The following is an 18035-nucleotide window of genomic DNA, read 5'->3' as shown; positions in this document are numbered from 1 at the left end:
CAAATTATGGTTATGATCTTGACTTAGTTTTATCGAAACAATTTCCTCTACGAACCATGGAAGTATAAGAGGTCTTTCTTAAGTTTAATAAGGTTGAGAAAAATGGTGTGAGCAGATGTATCTTTTAAGAATTTACCAATTCCTCGTAGCTGAATTCCTTATCCTGGGGAAACCCCAGGCTATCACAAAAATTTGCCAGAGCAGTAATCAGGTACAAAAATAACAACAGCCCAAAGAAATGGAATTTGACTTACAGCATCGCACAGGGTTGGAGTTACTGCTTTGCTAGCGAATGTTTACCGGCAAATCCATCTGGCACTATTCCAGCCCAGGCAAAGGGAAGCCTTGGAGAGTAGAAGGGCAAGACCACTCATTCCGATATTTGTACCCACACATTAGAAGCTAACAAAGGTCAAAGGGTCTTTCTCATCCACCCTAACAATTCTGAGTTACAGTGAGTAGGTGAGGAGTTTGCTAACTTGAGCATTATGATTAACAAATTGTGGTGAGGGGCAGCATTGAGCAATATTATTTTAATAGAATTCACTGAATTTAAAAGTCAGGCAGGGCATGGTGGCACACAGCTTTAATCACAGCACTTGGGAGGCAAAGGCAGGAGGAGGATCTCAGTAAATTTGAGGCTAGCCTGGTCTTCGCAGTAAGTTCCAGGACAGCCAGGGCTAGAAACTTTTTCTTGAAAAAACAAACACAAAGAAAGAAAGGAAAGAAAGGAAAGAAGGGAAAGAAGGGAAAGAAAGAAAGAAAGAGAAAGAAAAAATAAAGCAAATAAACAAGAAAAAAATCAAGACTCATTACAAAGTTTTACAGCACAATGAATTTTTGGTATTTAAAAATCTGATCAGAATTGGTAGATTATTGTGCCAGGATCTTACTGTTTTGTCTAGGTTGTCCTTGAACTCAGGGTGCAGGCACCTTCCTGTCTTGGACTTGTTGAACAGCCGAGATTGTACGTAGTTCGGCCTTCTTTGGTGTTTTCTAGCAAATAGAACTTATATCTTGTATTTATGGAGTCTTGAACAAAAATTCAGGAGAACTGGGAAATACTTCCCTCCTGTATCTTATGCACCTGCAGCCCCATAGAAACTTCTAGACAAGGCCTTTTCCCAAAGGCAGCAATTAACCAGTTCAAAGATACAGGCAGATGGACGACAGATGGGGTCCTGCCTGAGTTTTAATCTTGTGCCTGTCCTCCAGCGTCACACACATGCCGCAGCAACGAGTTCCAGTGCCTCTCCCCTCAGCGGTGCATTCCAAGCTATTGGTTTTGTGACGGTGAAGCCGACTGTGCAGATGGCTCGGATGAACCTGACACTTGTGGTAAGAGTCAGCAACCATGCGAAGCTTAGGGTGCAGCTAGAGCAGCTGGGGCTCCTCTCACACGTCGAACGCTGGAGCCACCCGGCTGGCTACTTGCTCTCTCTGCTCCTGCTCCCAGGAGGATGCCAGAAACGTTCAGTAGGTGTTCATCAGTGAGCGACTAGTGCAGCCACTGTGGACAGCTGTTGAGAATATGGAGGCTGTTAGTTGATGCTGACACATGGAGACGGTGTGGTATCCAGCAGATCGTCTGGCTTGCAGCTCAATTTTAGCTGCCTCTCGGTTGGACTTTATGAATTTTGTCTGAGGCTTTTAAGACAGTTGGGGAATCCAAAAGTGACTGGATTCTTCATACACAGGGGGAGGGCTCAGACCAGGCACACCTTAAGTTTATTTCTTCTTACTTGTGGAGGGAGGTGCCCTGGCCCTGTCAGGTAACTGGAGGCCCATGTTTATTCTTTGTAGTCAAAGGTTGCTTTTTACTGTCACAAATTATAAGTAATTGTAAGCACTTAAAGATATAATTTCTGAATTGTCTTTTAATCCATCAGAAAAATCCTTGCTATGTGGTATCTAGAAAAGTATGGTTACAGACCAGTGACTTGCCTGTAGAGATGGATGCTGTCACAGGTCATCCGTGGCTACTTTCTTCTTTCGTGCTACCAAGTAGACACGACAGACCGTAGAGCGTCAAGGCCGCCTCAGTATTCACCACTGACTTGAGAAAGTCTGCTTATCCTTCACACTCCTCTTCAGTGATACGTAGTACTCCTCAGATTGGTATAGTATTAATCATTTAGATCGATTTTTTTCTCTTGTATGATTATACTATATAATAACATCATGTGTAAAGCCCTCGTCTGGGTTGTTCATTAGCATAGTTTTAGAGTTAATGCTGGTTTCCATTGAGTTCTATGAAGTTTAATTCTGCAGCAGATTGATAGCAGTTCTTGGACAGGTTTCGGAATTTTTTTTTTTGCTTTTTTATCCTCACGTCAATGCTGAGAAACGTGTAGAAAATAAAGGATCTGCAGAGAGGGGAGATAATAACTGTTAGGTAACTTTATAACTTTGAAATTAACTCTTCTGTGTATTTAAAACATAAATACCAATTTCCAGACCAAAGTCATAGTAATAGCAATTAGTAGTTGTGTCCTGCATTATACACTGTAATAACCCAAGTAAGTGTCCACATATCTTATAATCTGCACTTCAGTTCACTAATTTTTCCCTGAGTCTATATGCAGCTCACTGCCAGCCTTCTCTGTGAGTGATGTTACACTCTCCATTATGTTGCTGTGTTGTAGACCTCTCTCCTGTTTTTCTACTACATTTATAAAATCAAGTCACAGGTTCTGAGAGCTGTAAGGTTTCATGTATCCCTGATGTGTCTATGAGTAAGCTTTTCATCAACAGGAACCAGGCTTGAGTGTCCTGGCTGGCGACTACAAAGTAGCCATCCCAGTCTTTTCATCCCGAGTTCCTCTCTTGTCAGGGCATTCTGTGAACACCTGCAAGGCCAATCAGTTCCAGTGTGATAATGGCAGGTGCATCTCAGGCAATTGGGTCTGTGATGGCGATAACGACTGTGGGGACATGAGTGACGAGGACCAGCGGCATCACTGTGGTAAGTGAGGGCAGTTAATTCCTCTGCAGATTCACATTCCAGGGAAACTCAGAGCTGATTTTCATGGTTGGAGGGACCAATGGTCAGAAACTCCCGTTGAGTGAATGCCCACTAAGAGAATGCTACCGGTATTTCCTGCTGTTGGACACCATGATTTTTACAATGATGCAAAGTGGCTCGGTGCTCATTCTCATTCACATCCAGCTGATGGGAATCCTGTCTAGAGTAGGCGACAAGAACTCAGTTGGTTATTCCTGGTAACGGTGTGACAGCCAATCACCCTAGGAGCAGTGATGTAGTTGGGAAGGTCTAGTATTCATCAGTGAGTTCATTTCTCAGTACCATTGTTTTCTTTCTTCAAACAATGTATTTTGATCATATTCTTTCCCCTTAAACTCCTCCCAGGTCCTCCCCATTCCAACCCACCCTTAACCAAGATGCTATCCTAATGGTTAATGGTTGCTCTAACGAGTGTAAGCAGCTACATCAATATTCCACAGCAGATTCCAAGCCTGGGAGTTGGCCAACACGAATGAACTCAATAGAATTTTTGTGGGCTTTTGTTTCATTTTGCTTTGTTGGGCCTTTTTGTGTCTTTGTCTATTGGCTCTTTAAATTTTTCGTTTCTTGTCTTTTTTTTTCTTTTCTGTTTGAGAGAAGAAGAAAAAGTTGTGGTTTGGGTAGGTGGGGAGGATCTAAGAGGAGCCGGGATAGGGGAAAATATGATCAAAATGAATTGTATGAAAATTTTCTTAAAAATTTTAAATTATGGAAAAAAGTGGTTATTCTCATAATCCTAGTACCACATTTTTTTTTTTTTAAAGTTAATGCCAGCAACGTGGAGTTGCTACCTGAGGGGCTTAAGTTAGCATTGTCTTTCCCTCTTAGCATAGCAAGGAGAGTTCCCTGTGCTCGTGTTTGGTAGTGAACTCACTTGCTGTGGCCAGAGCTCTGTCATTGATGGCTTACATGAACTACTTTCTCCCTCTTTTTCTCTTATGTCTTGTTTGGGATGAGACTGAATAAGACACGAATGATTCTGAATCCGTATCTCACCCCTCCCCACTCCCACCCCCAGTTGCCTTTCTGGCAACTCGCGCCAACCTTAACTCTCTTTTTTGTTAGGGTGGTGCTTGCAATAAATATTCAAAAGCCTCAGCTTTAGAGGAGAAAGGTCTTTTTAGGCTCTTAATCCGTCTGGCTATCTGACTTTGAGATGTCCAGTTAACCATTTTGAACTAAGTTTTATCACCTGTCAAATTGTCGTGAAAATACTAATCTCACTATGGCTACAGCGGAATATGAAGCATGGTGTTAAAATGTTCAATCCTGCAGAGAGGGGTCAAGGACACCACAAGAAAACCCAAGAATCAACCAACCTGGACTCACAGGGGCTCCATAGAGATTGAGTGGTCCATCAGGGAGCCTGCCTGGGTCTAACCTAGGCCCCTCTGCATATATGTTACAGTTGTGTAGCTTGGTCTTCTTGTGGGATTCTTAACAGTGGGAGCAAAGACTATCTCTGACTCTTTTGTCTGCTTTTGGGACCCCTGAACTCCTGTTGGGTTGGCTCATCCAGCCTTAATATTATGGGAGGGCCTAGTCTTACTGCAATTTGATATGACGTGTTTGGTTGATATCCCTGGGAGGCCTGCCCTTTGCTAAAGGGAAATGGAGGAGGAGTGGATGGGAGTGGGGAGGGGGGAAGGGACTGGGTGGAGAGGAGCAAAGGAAAACCGCATCAGGGTGTACTATATGAGAGAATAAATACATTGTAAAGAGGCACTTGTTCAAATTTTAAAAATGGATGTCATTTCTCGAAGCCTTATGGGAGAAATGTTTTTATGTAAATCTCACAGAGAAGTTTTTATGTTGAGGTTTTGCTTCTGAAAAATTCAGACTTGCAAAATTGAGATTAGAGCCTTTAGAGGTATTTATAATATTGCCCTGCCCATATGGTTTGTCAGAGCGTTAAAGATCGTAAGGAGTGTAGAGATCACACGAGCATTTCTGAGCTCTGAGGGGTTCTTGTCTGCTTTGGTTTCAGAGCTTCAGAACTGTTCCAGCACTCAGTTTACCTGTGTCAACAGCAGACCTCCCAACAGGAGGTGCATCCCACAGTACTGGGTCTGTGACGGCGATGCGGACTGCTCGGACGCCCTGGACGAGCTGCAGAATTGCACCATGAGAACTTGCTCTGCAGGGGAGTTCAGCTGTGCAAATGGACGATGCGTCAGGCAGGCATTCAGGTGAACTGGGGTTCGAACACATCCCTCTACACCCTAAATACTCATGGGGGCAGGGCTGACTCACACGCTAGGAACAATGGTCACAGGGCCTAGTGACCGCAATCCTCTAGGCCCTCATATCCAAGGAAATGTTTGGAGTCTTTTGAAATCCAGGTCAGAAAAAGTGTTTTAATATGTAACATAGATACATGTTTTATACTGATGTGGTTAATTATGTGTTTTTATGGATGACGTGGTCCAAGAAGATCCCAGGGTTCTATAATGTGGCTATCAGGTGGCCTTCCACAAAGGGGTGGGGGAAAAGAATGAGTTAACTTGACATTAGTTGGTGAGCCTCCTCATCTTCCCCTTGGGGGCTGGCATGGCTATAAAAACTGTTTCTGTATTTGCTCTCTGCTGTAAGAAAAAGAGTGCACTTGGCAGATGGGATGGGGGGTTTCCGGAGGGGAAACTGGGAAAGGGGATGACATTTGAAATGTAAATACGTAAAATATCCAAGAATAAAAAGCAAAAAGGTGCTTCAGTTAGAAGAGAATCTACCACAACCTTGAGTGATCGAGGCAACGAGTGTTGAATGTCAGGTGAGAAGGCCAAAGCTTCTGAAAGTAGGGATTCCTATGTAGAACCTTTAAAATTCTTGACACTGTCTCAAACAGATTCAGCCCACAGTGAGCTGCTTTGGGGAATCTTGGGACTCCCTGTGGTGTGATTTCTTACCACTTTCTCCAAATGGGTCTCTTAAAATGAATGTTGTCTTTATAGTGTCCAGCTTCTTAACCACCGTATGTAGTAAATCTTTGAATAACGAGACTGAGAGAAGCCTCGATCAAAATAAAGCAACCTAGAAAGGAGTTTGCTGATGGGAGAGGGTATTCGATCTTGTAGACCTTCCCTAGGTATAGGCACTAGGCATTTGGATCTGTGGAACTGAAACAGAGAGGCGGGGCCCACTCTAGGGTTAAAAAGCACACGGCCTCTTTCAAGCACCGGGATTCACCAGGTTTCCATGGCTAGAGAAGGAGATTGAAAGGTCAGAGTAGCAGAGGCCTGGGGGGGGGGGGCAAAGATAGATGCTGAGATAGGTCTGGAATATGGGATGGCCAAGATTTTATGTATGATGGTATTGAGAAGAGGAAAAACCAGTCATGTGCTATAAAAGTTGAAGCATCACCAGCGGGGCCTCAGCATGCAGTACAGTGAGTGGCAGTGAGTAAGGACAGACGTAAAGCGTATTTGCAGTTGGTTATTTGGGTGGTCAAAGCGAGTCATCTCCCCGTCCCGTTCTAGTCTAGTTAATCAGTAGTCAGGTCTATCATCCTTAGGTGTGAATATATCTGAAAACCCAGGACTTTGTTTTGATTAGACTGGGTTGTCTCTGCCTCCCTTTCTATGGTTCCCCCTCCCCCTCCCCCCACTCCCATACCCCTCCATTTCTATGGTCTTCCCCATCCCATACCCCTCCATTTCTTTTATCTTCCTCATCCCATATCCCTTCCTTCCTGTCATCCCCTCCATCCTGTACCCCTGTACTTCTAGGTTTTTACTGATTTTTCACTGATTTTTTACTGATTTTTTTTCTTTCTCTTTTCTTCCCTTCTTTCTTTTTCTATTATCCTTGCATTTTCTTATTCCTTCTTTTTTCTTTTTTCTTTCTCAATTTCTTTTGGCAGTGCTCTAGCAGGATAAGAAAACAAAGCAAAACAGAATAAAACTTCTCTGGAAACCTGGACTCTAGGGCCCGAATCCTGTATGTCTAAGTGACATCAGAATGGGGTGTGAAACCTCTAGCCTGGTGGAGTGTGTGCTCCCCCATTTGGCACCGTGGGACAAGGGGACAGTTTCCTTGACACACTGCAGTGGTGCTAGCTGAGGCTGGGTTATGGCAGGAGTGCTTGCTGGAGTAATGGAACTTTTTACTTTTTTTCGCTTATGCCAGAAACCTGGGGGTTGGCCTGTTGTGTAAGACGTGAGCTAGATAAGGGGAGACACTGATGTCTCGGATCATTTGGGAAGTACTTGGTTTTCTGGAAAATCAAGTAGGCTAAGTCTGTTTTCTTTGAACAAGGCTTTCTTCATAGATCTATGCCTATGCCTTGGGTTTAAATTGTATTGGCAGTACCCTAGGCTTGTGAATGGCAGTCCTAGTTAGCAGGCCTGGTCAGTGCATAGCTGTAAGATTCACTAGATTCAGCTTTGCTGCCTTAATATTGCATGACACTCCGCCCTTAGCTCCTGGGCCTCCTTCCATCATCATTGAATTATCATATATTAGCAGTATCTATATTTATCCTAAATTCTTTTATACATATGTTAAACTGTCACCATGACCCTGTTTAGTAAGCATGGCTTTTTATGGGATCTCAGAATATGAGTATGATTTAAGGTATTCCCAGGTACCCTTCGGACCTGGGAATATTAGGCATCAGAATTAAGACTACACCATGCAAATTTGCCATTATTTCCTGATAATCCACTGCTTTTAATCTCCTTCCCATTACCATGACTAACTCACATATCATGAAAGGTCCCAGTAGAATTATAAGAAGAGGTCTGCCGATGGGAACATTACTCCAGTGGAGAGATAGGTGTTCTGAAAAGGTACTATCCAGCAACAATTCTATAAGACACAAAATTCATGCTTAAGACTTGTATATAATGTATCCATCTGGATAATTCCAGTGTCCATAAAGCTATTCCTTGAGTTACAAGTGTAGGAATCAAGTTATTTGCCCTATAAAACAGTGGGTGAACAAATCTACACTCACATTTATTATGTAGCCACCAGCACCAGGGTAAGTCATGAGGATGGCCAAATCACGGGTTGTCCCAGAGTTGGAGATTGGTGGGGGTCAGTGGATATTTTGGAAGTAGGGTGCTAAGGCATCGTGACCTTGTTAAAATGGTCCACGTGGTCCTTTGTCTCGTAACGCAGGTGTGATCGGCGCAATGACTGTGGAGACTACAGTGATGAGAGGGGCTGCTCGTACCCTCCCTGCAATGCAAATCAATTTACGTGTCAGAACGGGCGGTGTATCCCTAGGTACTTTGTTTGTGATGAGGACAATGACTGTGGAGATGGGTCTGATGAGCAGGAGCACCTGTGTCACACCCCAGAACCCACATGCCCCCCTCATCAATTCCGGTGTGATAACGGGCACTGCATCGAGATGGGGCGAGTCTGTAATCATGTGGATGACTGCTCAGACAACAGCGATGAGAAAGGCTGTGGTGAGTACGGGAGGGGGAGGGGAACTGTGTAGATTTGCAATCCTTTAAGGTCTCCCAGGACTCGCCATTCTGTCTTCTGCAAAGAAAATGTACAAAAAAAAAAAAAAAATCATTGCTTGCTTATGAATAGAGAGAGGTATCTTGGTGTACCAGTTAGAGCAGTATTCAGGGTGTCCTTTAAGAGAACTGCTCAATAAGGTATCCAGAATGAAGAGAACATGGAGGTTCTCCCAGGGTTCTCAGAGTAAGTTCTTGGCTTGCTTTTCATATTCATCTTTGGGAGAACTGGCATCACATGGTAGGAGTGTTGACTTTGAGTGTAATTATGGGCCTATGGCTGATATTTTAGGTTCTCTGGCATCTGTCTTTTACCTGCAGGCATTAACGAGTGCCTAGATTCTTCAATCAGTCGCTGTGACCACAACTGTACAGATACCATAACCAGTTTCTACTGTTCCTGTCTCCCTGGCTACAAGCTCATGTCTGACAAACGCTCTTGCGTGGATATTGACGAATGCAAGGAGTCACCCCAGCTCTGTAGCCAGAAGTGTGAGAATGTGGTAGGCTCCTATATTTGTAAGTGTGCCCCTGGCTACATCCGTGAACCAGACGGGAAGAGCTGCCGGCAGAACAGTAACATCGAGCCCTATCTCATCTTTAGCAACCGTTACTATATAAGAAACCTAACGGCAGATGGCTCGTCTTACTCCCTGATTTTGCAAGGATTGGGCAACGTTGTGGCCCTGGACTTTGATAGAGTAGAAAAGAGGCTGTATTGGATTGATGCAGAGAAGCAAATCATTGAGAGGATGTTTTTGAACAAGACAAACCGGGAGACCATCATAAACCACAGGTTAAGACGTGCTGAAAGTCTGGCTGTAGACTGGGTCAGCAGGTAAGAATGCCCCCTCTGGTATGGGTTCTTGGTTTTCTTTCTGTTTTGGACAAGGTTTCTTTGTTGTTGACCAGCATATGCCGGACTAGCTGGCTTGAAGAAAGGACACTGGATTGGCAGAAGTGGACCATTGTACCCTTGCTTCGCAGGGCTTCTGGGGATTCAGGTCCCACTTATCCAATGAGCCATCTCTCCAACTTTGGCAATTTGTAAAACCATTAGAAATTCTGAGTGTTTCAGGGCAGTAGGGAATTGGTTCTTTCAGCTTAGGTGTGTAGAAACTTTTGATAGCCTTTCCTGTTTCCCTGTGTCCTCTTTTCTTTGAGGCAGGTGCTATGGAACAGAAGCATATATGAGTCTCAGAGAGCTCAGATAGGAAACTGGACATATAAAGAAAGGGGCTATCATCATAACTGCTGTCTTTCCATTGCAGAAAACTCTATTGGTTGGATGCCATCTTGGACTGCATGTTTGTCTCTGACCTTGAAGGTCGACACCGCAAAATGCTAGCCCAGCACTGTGTGGATGCTAACAATACCTTCTGCTTTGAACATCCCAGGGGAATTGTCCTTCATCCTCAAAGAGGGTACGGCCCCTCTGTAATCTTGGGCCTTTTCCTTCATGTATTCAATCACTTGTTTATCTAACTACTTATGGACCAGTATCTTGCTGGGATCTGTCTCTGTTTTCCTGCTTGGTGAATGGATTAGGGCAATGATCAGTGCTGCTCATTATCAGCTGGACTCTTGTCCTTAACTTTTCAAATATTTTGAGTCACACTTGATTTGTATGCTTGGGAAATTGTGATATTTCTTTAGTGGACTCCTTATCGAAGCCCCTGAGATCCAGAATTCACTTTGGGGACCATTGTACACCATCCTTATTTATGGATAATTTTTCCCAGCTCTTTCCTTTCTGAGAGACTCTGGGATGGGAACTTCGTTTCTCTATGGAGAACATCTGTATCTTTTGGTTTCAGGGTCTGAACCTTCTGTGTTTGCTCCCACAGGCATGTCTACTGGGCAGATTGGGGTGTTCACGCATACATTGGGAGGATTGGCATGGATGGAACCAATAAGTCTGTGATCATCTCTACCAAGATAGAATGGCCCAATGCCATCACCATTGACTACACCAACGATCTCTTGTACTGGGCAGATGCTCACCTGGGTTATATCGAGTATGTACCTTGAAAAACAAAAGACGAACTGAGTAACTAATTACAAACTAGTAGGGCTCAGCTTTCAGAGGATTCATCTCAACAACTGCGTATTCATCTTCCAACTGGCCTGTGCCCTCAGAGTCGCTCTGAGCTCCCTTCTCTTTTGTAAGACAGGATCTCATGTACAGATTGGCCTCAAGCTTTCCGTACAGCTAGGGATGACTTTCAGTTTGTATTAACTGAGTTATATTTTAGCTCGTACTACCTATAGGAAGAGGCCTGGAGCTCTATAGAAATGATCAGAAAGAGAATGGTTAGAGTTTGCAGCTAGTGAAGACAGGATGTCAGGAGCCTGGCAAATTGATTCAGCATTTCAGAGAGTATTGTAGAGGCTTTACTTCTTCCTGGAGCCCATGTGGAATGGCTCACAATCTTTTGTTACTTTATCTTTAGGGGATCTGATGCCTCTGGTCTCTGAAGGCATCTACATACATACATACATACATACATACATACATACATACATAATACATACATGTACACACACACACACACACACACAGATCTAGAAAACAAGAATGATGTTTATCTCAGGAAATCAAAGGTGGTCAATGGGCAGAGCTAGCATAAAATATTATTAACCCGTACGCAAACCACAGCTAGGAACTGGCAATTCTTTCAATATCTGTGGGTATTCCAGTTTTTGAGTATAGCTTTTAAACTTTTATGTCATTTGCCATTTGTTTGGAGACCCAGAGGGGTAAGGGCTTCACTCACGGGTCCTGGAGGACATTCAGAGGAGAGGGTACTTACACACCGTTCTTCCTCCTACCAGGTTCTCTGATTTGGAAGGTCACCACCGACACACGGTGTATGATGGATCACTGCCTCACCCCTTTGCTCTTACGATTTTCGAAGACACTGTTTTTTGGACAGATTGGAATACACGGACGGTTGAAAAGGGAAACAAATATGATGGGTCAGGTCGAGTGGTGCTGGTGAACACAACGCACAAACCCTTCGACATCCACGTGTACCATCCATACCGGCAGCCGATCAGTGAGTAACTGCTGGGCTTCGGGGCAGTTGTTTTCGGGAACAGGATTTACAGGAACTCGTCGACACTTGTTAATGTTTTCTTTGAAACACCTTTCGAGAATTAAGAGGAATTCATTTCCCTACTTATACATCAAGTTTATGTTTTCCAGGGTTGGGCTAGAACCCAGGCCCTTGTGCTTGCTAGATGATCGCTGTGCCAATGAGCTTCATTTTAAGTTCTTAGCTTTTAGACTAGGTACGTAGCTTAGGGTGGCCTTTAACTGACAAGTGACCTCTTCTTAAGTGAATGACAAGTATTCCCATAGTTAGTATTTTGGTGGGAGGGCTGTTGTATTTTAAGGTGAGTTAAATATCAACTTATTTTACGCCTAAATACTTTAAAAAATAAGGGCATTCTGTATCTCTATCAGTATGCAATTATAGTACCTTTAACAATTATCCCTTGATAACAAATAAGGTTTAGAAGAAAATTGTAGTCATTATGAAGCAGTTATTATATCTCTGTCATGGCAGCATGTTTTGAGTCACACAAATGTTTTTATTCTCATCTTCTGAGAAAATAAAGGTGGGTGGAAGAGCATACTCTATTCCTTGTGAATTTTTATTCTGCTTCATGCAATTAAAGTTAATTAATCTTTTAGAAATAATGTGGGAGAGATTTGAAGTATACTTCTGGGGGTGCATATTAGCTTTTCGGGGTCTGCTTTGTTGTGATGTCTTTGCTAAAATCTTCTGAGGAACTTTTTCCTTTTTAATTTTGTTATGCCTTGACTAGCTCAGTGCCTGTGCACTCCTAAACCTCTCCGCAGCCAGAACATTCTTCACTCCAGCACTCCTGACTTAACACTTAAATATATATTTCATCTTGTTGCTCTGGCTCCTTCTGGGTGGCCTCCTTATTGTTGCTGCCCAAGATGCTTCTGGACAGCCTTTCTAGGAGCTGCTTTCCTCCTTGTACCTACATTTTGGCCATTATACTCTTCTGTTCCTTTTTGGTATGGTCTGTCCTATCCCCTTCTTCTGGCTGAGATCCTTTCTTTCCTCTTCCTATGTTTCTTCTCCTGGGAACCTAGAAGAAGTCCCACCCTACACCCCTCTTTCCCTAGCCATTAGCCGTTGGCTCTTTATTGATCAATAAAAACCCAATTAGGGACAGAACCTTCAGCATTTGGATTTGCAGATTCCCATTTGGGGGGCTGAATCAAGACAAAGCATTAGAGGCAATTCCCAACATCCCACCCTTTCTGTGTAAATAGGAAAAAGGCTCTTCTCTCAGATATAAATTGAGCACAACCAGAGCAGTTATGTAAAATATAAACTATGATATAAAATTAACATCCAGTCCATCATATTTGCCAATTAGATAAAGCATTCTACCATCTATCCTAACTTAAAGAACTTACAATATTATACCTGAGTTATGTTCCCTAATTTCTTATAATGTTGGAGCATCTGTCTTCAGCCTTCTGGCCCAGAACCATCCGATAGACCTTGAAATGAAGCAGGAACTATGAAGGACTAGTCTGCTCTGTCTTGGCAGAGCTAAATTGTCAACTGTCCTGCACTGTGTGTCCTTTCCTGGATAGTATTTTTTGTCTGTAGATGAATAGAGCAGTTTTTGTCCAGAGGTTACCTTGCCATAATTGGAGCAACTCTATAAGGAGGTTTTAATGCTCAAATTCTTCCTTGAAGGGGAATGGGGAAGCTGTTAGGAGCAGACATGTCTCATTGTCAATAAATAAGGATAATGTCTCATTATTCTTAATAATGAAATAGCATTAAATGTCACATTCTGTGGATTTCTGATGTTTTTGAAGACTATGTAAAGTATAGCTTAACTACTCTTAGCCGTTTCTATTTGAGTATTATTGAAAATATTTTACTATAATTAAATCAGAATATAATATAACCGTGAGTTGACTACCTGGCCCTTCGCTTGAGTTATTTAATCATCCTAAACAGTTTATTAGGACTGGGTCTAAGCCTTGTATTTTTAAATGAGTTGCAAGGCACAGTGCCTATTTAAGAGTAATTAATTTCAAATCTTGTATCAATATAAGAAATTTATATCAATAAAAACTTTAATTCTATATCAATATATAAATTCTGTACCAATTTTTTCATCCCCCATATTTAGTAGGAAAAAGTTGTGGAGAGTTGTCACCCCATTCTCTTGGGTTTGGGCGTCTGGTTATGGTTATTTTACAAATTATGGATAGGTTGTCATTTTAAGGGATAATTTGAGAGTGGTCATAATTTTGAACAGGGGGGAAATGAATGGATGGATTACTAAATTCATTCTTGAACAAAGTACTGTATAGCTGTAATCCTACATTGGTAGAAATCTCTATAATTGATACAAAATTGAAGCTATAATTTCTAACATTTGACAAACTTAGAGGTAAAGAGAAATGAGAGTTATTACCATAGTAGTATTCATATCTCTTTCTGCATGTTAATATTCTTCATATGGTCTTTGTCTCTAAGGGGAGACCGAAAAACTTACACTGTGCAGCTATCCATGCATGGCTTTGGCATCCATACTTTTGTTGTCCCAATTTATAGGATGAGCGAGAATTGATATATGAGTGTCTGCTGGGAATCACAACTCATATTTGAAATCTGGCACAGAATGAAAGCTGTATTCTTGTCTACTTTCCCAGGAGAAACATCAAATCCACTGCCTGCGTTATTTAAACGTTGGCATAATGGCAGCTAAGAGGGAAACATTCCATGTCCTGCTCTATGTGCTGCTGATTGGTATTTGACACTCAAGGCAAATGACAATAGACACATATTTTTTCCTTCTCTTCCGTAGTGAGCAATCCCTGTGGTACCAACAATGGTGGCTGTTCTCATCTGTGCCTCATCAAAGCAGGGGGGAGAGGATTCACCTGCGCGTGTCCCGATGACTTCCAGACCGTTCAGCTTCGAGACAGAACACTCTGCATGCCCATGTGCTCCAGCACGCAGTTCCTGTGTGGCAATAATGAAAAGTGAGGCGTCCGCTCCCCTTTTCAGATTGTCTCTCAGTGGTCTGGCTGAATTCTAACTTTAATTTCAGAAATTATACTATAGTATAGGCTATACTAAATTACAGCCCCACCATCATGAATTTGGGCTCTTGTCTCCCCATCCTCGCCAGTCTTTGTTGTCTGACTTGTTGATGGCAGCCGTTTTGATTGGGGATTTGGTGGTGTACCTCAAGGTAGTTTTAACTTGCATTCCCCATGCAAATCCCAGGATGAAACTCTGTTCATTTTTTTAGCCTCTTTGTTTAGCTCATTGTCATTTCTGCTTTCTGGGTGTCGCAGTTTACTGTAAATTCTGGATGTTAGCCTGAAGTAGAGCTGACAAAGACTTTTTCCCGTTCTGTGCACTGTCTGAAGAAGAAACAGCCCTCCCCTTTTCTATTTGTTAAAGCTTGATTTTTGGTCCAGGATGTGTTCAAATGTGGAGAAGGCTCCATGTGGCTGTCATGACATAAGCACTCAATAATCCTTGGAGTCTCCCAGCTTTCCCAAAGCTACTCCAATGTCTTCATTCTGGTAGATAATCATGTGCTTTTAAAAAATGTAACTCCATCTATCTCCTCCTCGCTGTCACTTGGGATTCAGTATCTAATGCCTTTCTCCATGTGGACCTTGCTTGGTCAGTGGCCCTCCGTGAGTTTCCACAGGCTTTACTTTCTGTGTGCAGGTGTATCCCCATATGGTGGAAATGTGACGGCCAGAAAGACTGCTCTGATGGTTCTGATGAACCAGACCTGTGCCCACACCGCTTCTGCCGTCTGGGACAGTTCCAGTGCCGGGATGGCAACTGCACGAGCCCCCAGGCTCTGTGCAATGCTCGCCAGGATTGTGCTGATGGCTCTGATGAAGACCGTGTTCTCTGTGGTACGTTGGGTTCCTTTTCATAGCCTTCTTTGTCTGTTTCTGTAGCTGATTATGTAAAATCAACCCAAAATCTCATTCAAAAAATTTGGAGAAAAGTTAGGGCCAACCCTGTATGTATTTTAATAGAGGGTTTGAATTTTGAACTTTTAAGGTCAATAGTAAGTTACCTAGATGGCTGGTTACAGAGTAAGTTACTCTGTGTGCTGGTTGCAGAATCCTCCTTGAGCCGACATTGAGAAGGAATCTTCCTCTTCACTTTAAATGAAGACTGTGTTTTCTCTCTTAATAAATACCATTCCCCAACTGCAAACTAAAAACACAATGTTAAAAGTAGCAATCACAAACCTTGGAGACAATTAAATGATAAAAGAACAGAGTTAGAAGGTGGTTAGCATCTGGCCCCCAGTTCTGTGTGAAGAAAAGGATGTGAATTTGGGGGGTCTAATAAAGGCCTGTTAGTTATTCTAATAAAAATAACTCTCTCCGTGTAGTCGTCATTGTTACCAATAGCTACAGTAGAATATAAGCCCAGTGAAAGGAAGTTAAATGGCGTTCTCTAGACCCTGCCAGTGTGAACTGGGCACTCCCACTCTTGACAGCTTCTCGGCTTGTAACCAAATGCCCCCCCTGTTTGCAGAGCATCACCGGTGTGAGTCCAACGAGTGGCAGTGTGCCAACAAGCGATGCATCCCACAGTCCTGGCAGTGCGACTCGGTGAACGACTGCCTGGATAACTCAGATGAAGACACCTCGCACTGTGCCAGCAGGACCTGCAGGCCCGGCCAGTTCAAGTGTAACAATGGTCGCTGTATCCCGCAGAGCTGGAAGTGTGATGTAGACAATGATTGTGGAGACTACTCTGATGAGCCCATCGACGAATGCAGTGAGTTCCCTGGGGTGGGCCATGCAAAACCAAGGCCAGTAGACGGGCAGACAGGGACACATCGCTCTACCCCAGTGTAAGAGAAGGGAACGTCCTTTCTTGTCTTTCCCTACAATCTCTATCACTACAAGATAAAGCATCATAGAGTGGCCCATATTTGTAACCAGAGCCTGGCCATACCTCCTGTGTGTGTCACTGAGTTGTCCAGCCATGCAGAACGTGATACAGAGCACACATGTGAACTCGTGTGAGAAACACTGAGGTTAGGAAGGTGAGGCCCCTGCATTATAGGCAAACCGAGTGAGACACATGTTAAATTCATGGTCATATTACCCCAGAGCCAGCATTTCAGTTCAAAGATTTTACTTCAAACCAGGTTCGTGCCCTGTCTTTATTGCTGTTCTCGTAAAGGAAAGCATTTAATTGGGGGTTGCTTGCAGTTTCAGGGGTGCATGGCAGCGTACAGGATGTGGTCCTTGAGAAGTAGCTAAGAGTTCTACATCCAGGTCCTCAAGCAGCAGGAAGAGCGAGTGACCCTGGGCCTGGCTTGAACTTCTGAACCTCAAGGCCCACCACCGTGACACACTTCCTCTAACAAGGCCACACCCACTTCAGCAAGGCCATGCCTCCTAACAGTGGTGCTCTTTATGGGCCTTTGGGGGCCATTTTCATTCAAACCACATGTCCCTTCCTGTCTAAGGTACATCACAGCCCTAATGAGTGGTACTGAGATAACAAGATCACACCTAACGGAGTTGCCTGTTGCCACAGTCCGTTTAGCGGTTACGTGGCAATTGCTGGTCGCAGGCATCACGTGCACAGCGAGGAGCCTTCTGGTGCTGTTTCCAGCAAGATCTACTTCCACCCTCATTTCTTGATTTCTTCCTTTTCAGCGACCGCTGCTTACAACTGTGACAACCACACAGAATTCAGCTGCAAGACTAACTACCGTTGCATCCCGCAGTGGGCGGTATGCAATGGTTATGATGACTGCAGGGACAACAGTGATGAGCAAGGCTGTGGTAAGAAGGGCTCCGGGGCTGGGGAGGGTCGAGGGAATGTTGGTGTCAAGCTCTGGCTGCTCTCATGAGGACAGATGTCCCATGTCTTTGACCTCTGGAAAGGAGCTTGGAGTCGCTGGGGGAACTTGATTCATGTCCTCTTAAATGACATCTGGTCCCAAAGCAGATAAGTTAAGGAAGCTATCATCAAGACGTTAGGAACATGCTTCATTTCTTCCAGACGTGCAGACCTTACTCACGCATGACGCGTCTAAATGGCCTGTCTGATCTCACAGATGGTACAATATGCCACAAAAAGGGGCATTTCCAAATCTGGATGTGTTATTCCATGACCGCGATACTCAAAGTGTCTTGATGACTTCTCTGATCATTTAGTGGGTAGCTGTAGTCACTCTGGCATCAGACAAAAGGACAAATTGAATGGAAATTGTCAAAATTAGGAATATAGCGTCTCTTGAAGCCAAAGTATCTGGATGTATATGATTTAGAGAGAGAGAAAAAAAGATAATAAGACTGGGTCTAAAAACTAAAGTGGTGGAGTAGGATATTGTACTGACTCCGTTTTAAGCTCCTGACAGTATTTTAGCTTCTTGATGCCAATTACAAACTTGACATCACATTTTATGTTTAGAATAGTTCCTATAAAAGGTAATAACAGCCAGGTGCATGCCTTTCT

At 43.3% G+C, this 18035-nt stretch overlaps 1 protein-coding gene across 1 annotated transcript in view; it reads left to right on the top strand.

The window, feature by feature from the left end:
* Lrp2 (LDL receptor related protein 2) overlaps nucleotides 1-18035 on the top strand; it is a 155444-nt gene that overhangs the window by 104373 nt on the left and 33036 nt on the right. Inside the window, exons 47-58 of the mRNA XM_032903435.1 lie at nucleotides 1216-1338; nucleotides 2834-2965; nucleotides 5013-5214; nucleotides 8147-8442; nucleotides 8821-9337; nucleotides 9771-9923; nucleotides 10347-10517; nucleotides 11335-11558; nucleotides 14377-14554; nucleotides 15258-15454; nucleotides 16092-16337; nucleotides 17231-17359. Coding sequence (XP_032759326.1) covers nucleotides 1216-1338; nucleotides 2834-2965; nucleotides 5013-5214; nucleotides 8147-8442; nucleotides 8821-9337; nucleotides 9771-9923; nucleotides 10347-10517; nucleotides 11335-11558; nucleotides 14377-14554; nucleotides 15258-15454; nucleotides 16092-16337; nucleotides 17231-17359 — 2568 coding nt within the window. The remainder of the gene's footprint in view (nucleotides 1-1215; nucleotides 1339-2833; nucleotides 2966-5012; nucleotides 5215-8146; nucleotides 8443-8820; nucleotides 9338-9770; nucleotides 9924-10346; nucleotides 10518-11334; nucleotides 11559-14376; nucleotides 14555-15257; nucleotides 15455-16091; nucleotides 16338-17230; nucleotides 17360-18035) is intronic.

This window comes from Rattus rattus, chromosome 5 (assembly GCF_011064425.1).
Source record: "Rattus rattus isolate New Zealand chromosome 5, Rrattus_CSIRO_v1, whole genome shotgun sequence".
NCBI lineage: Eukaryota > Metazoa > Chordata > Mammalia > Rodentia > Muridae > Rattus > Rattus rattus.
The sequence above is the reverse complement of the archived record's forward strand: the minus strand, read 5'-3'. Positions and strand labels throughout refer to the sequence as shown.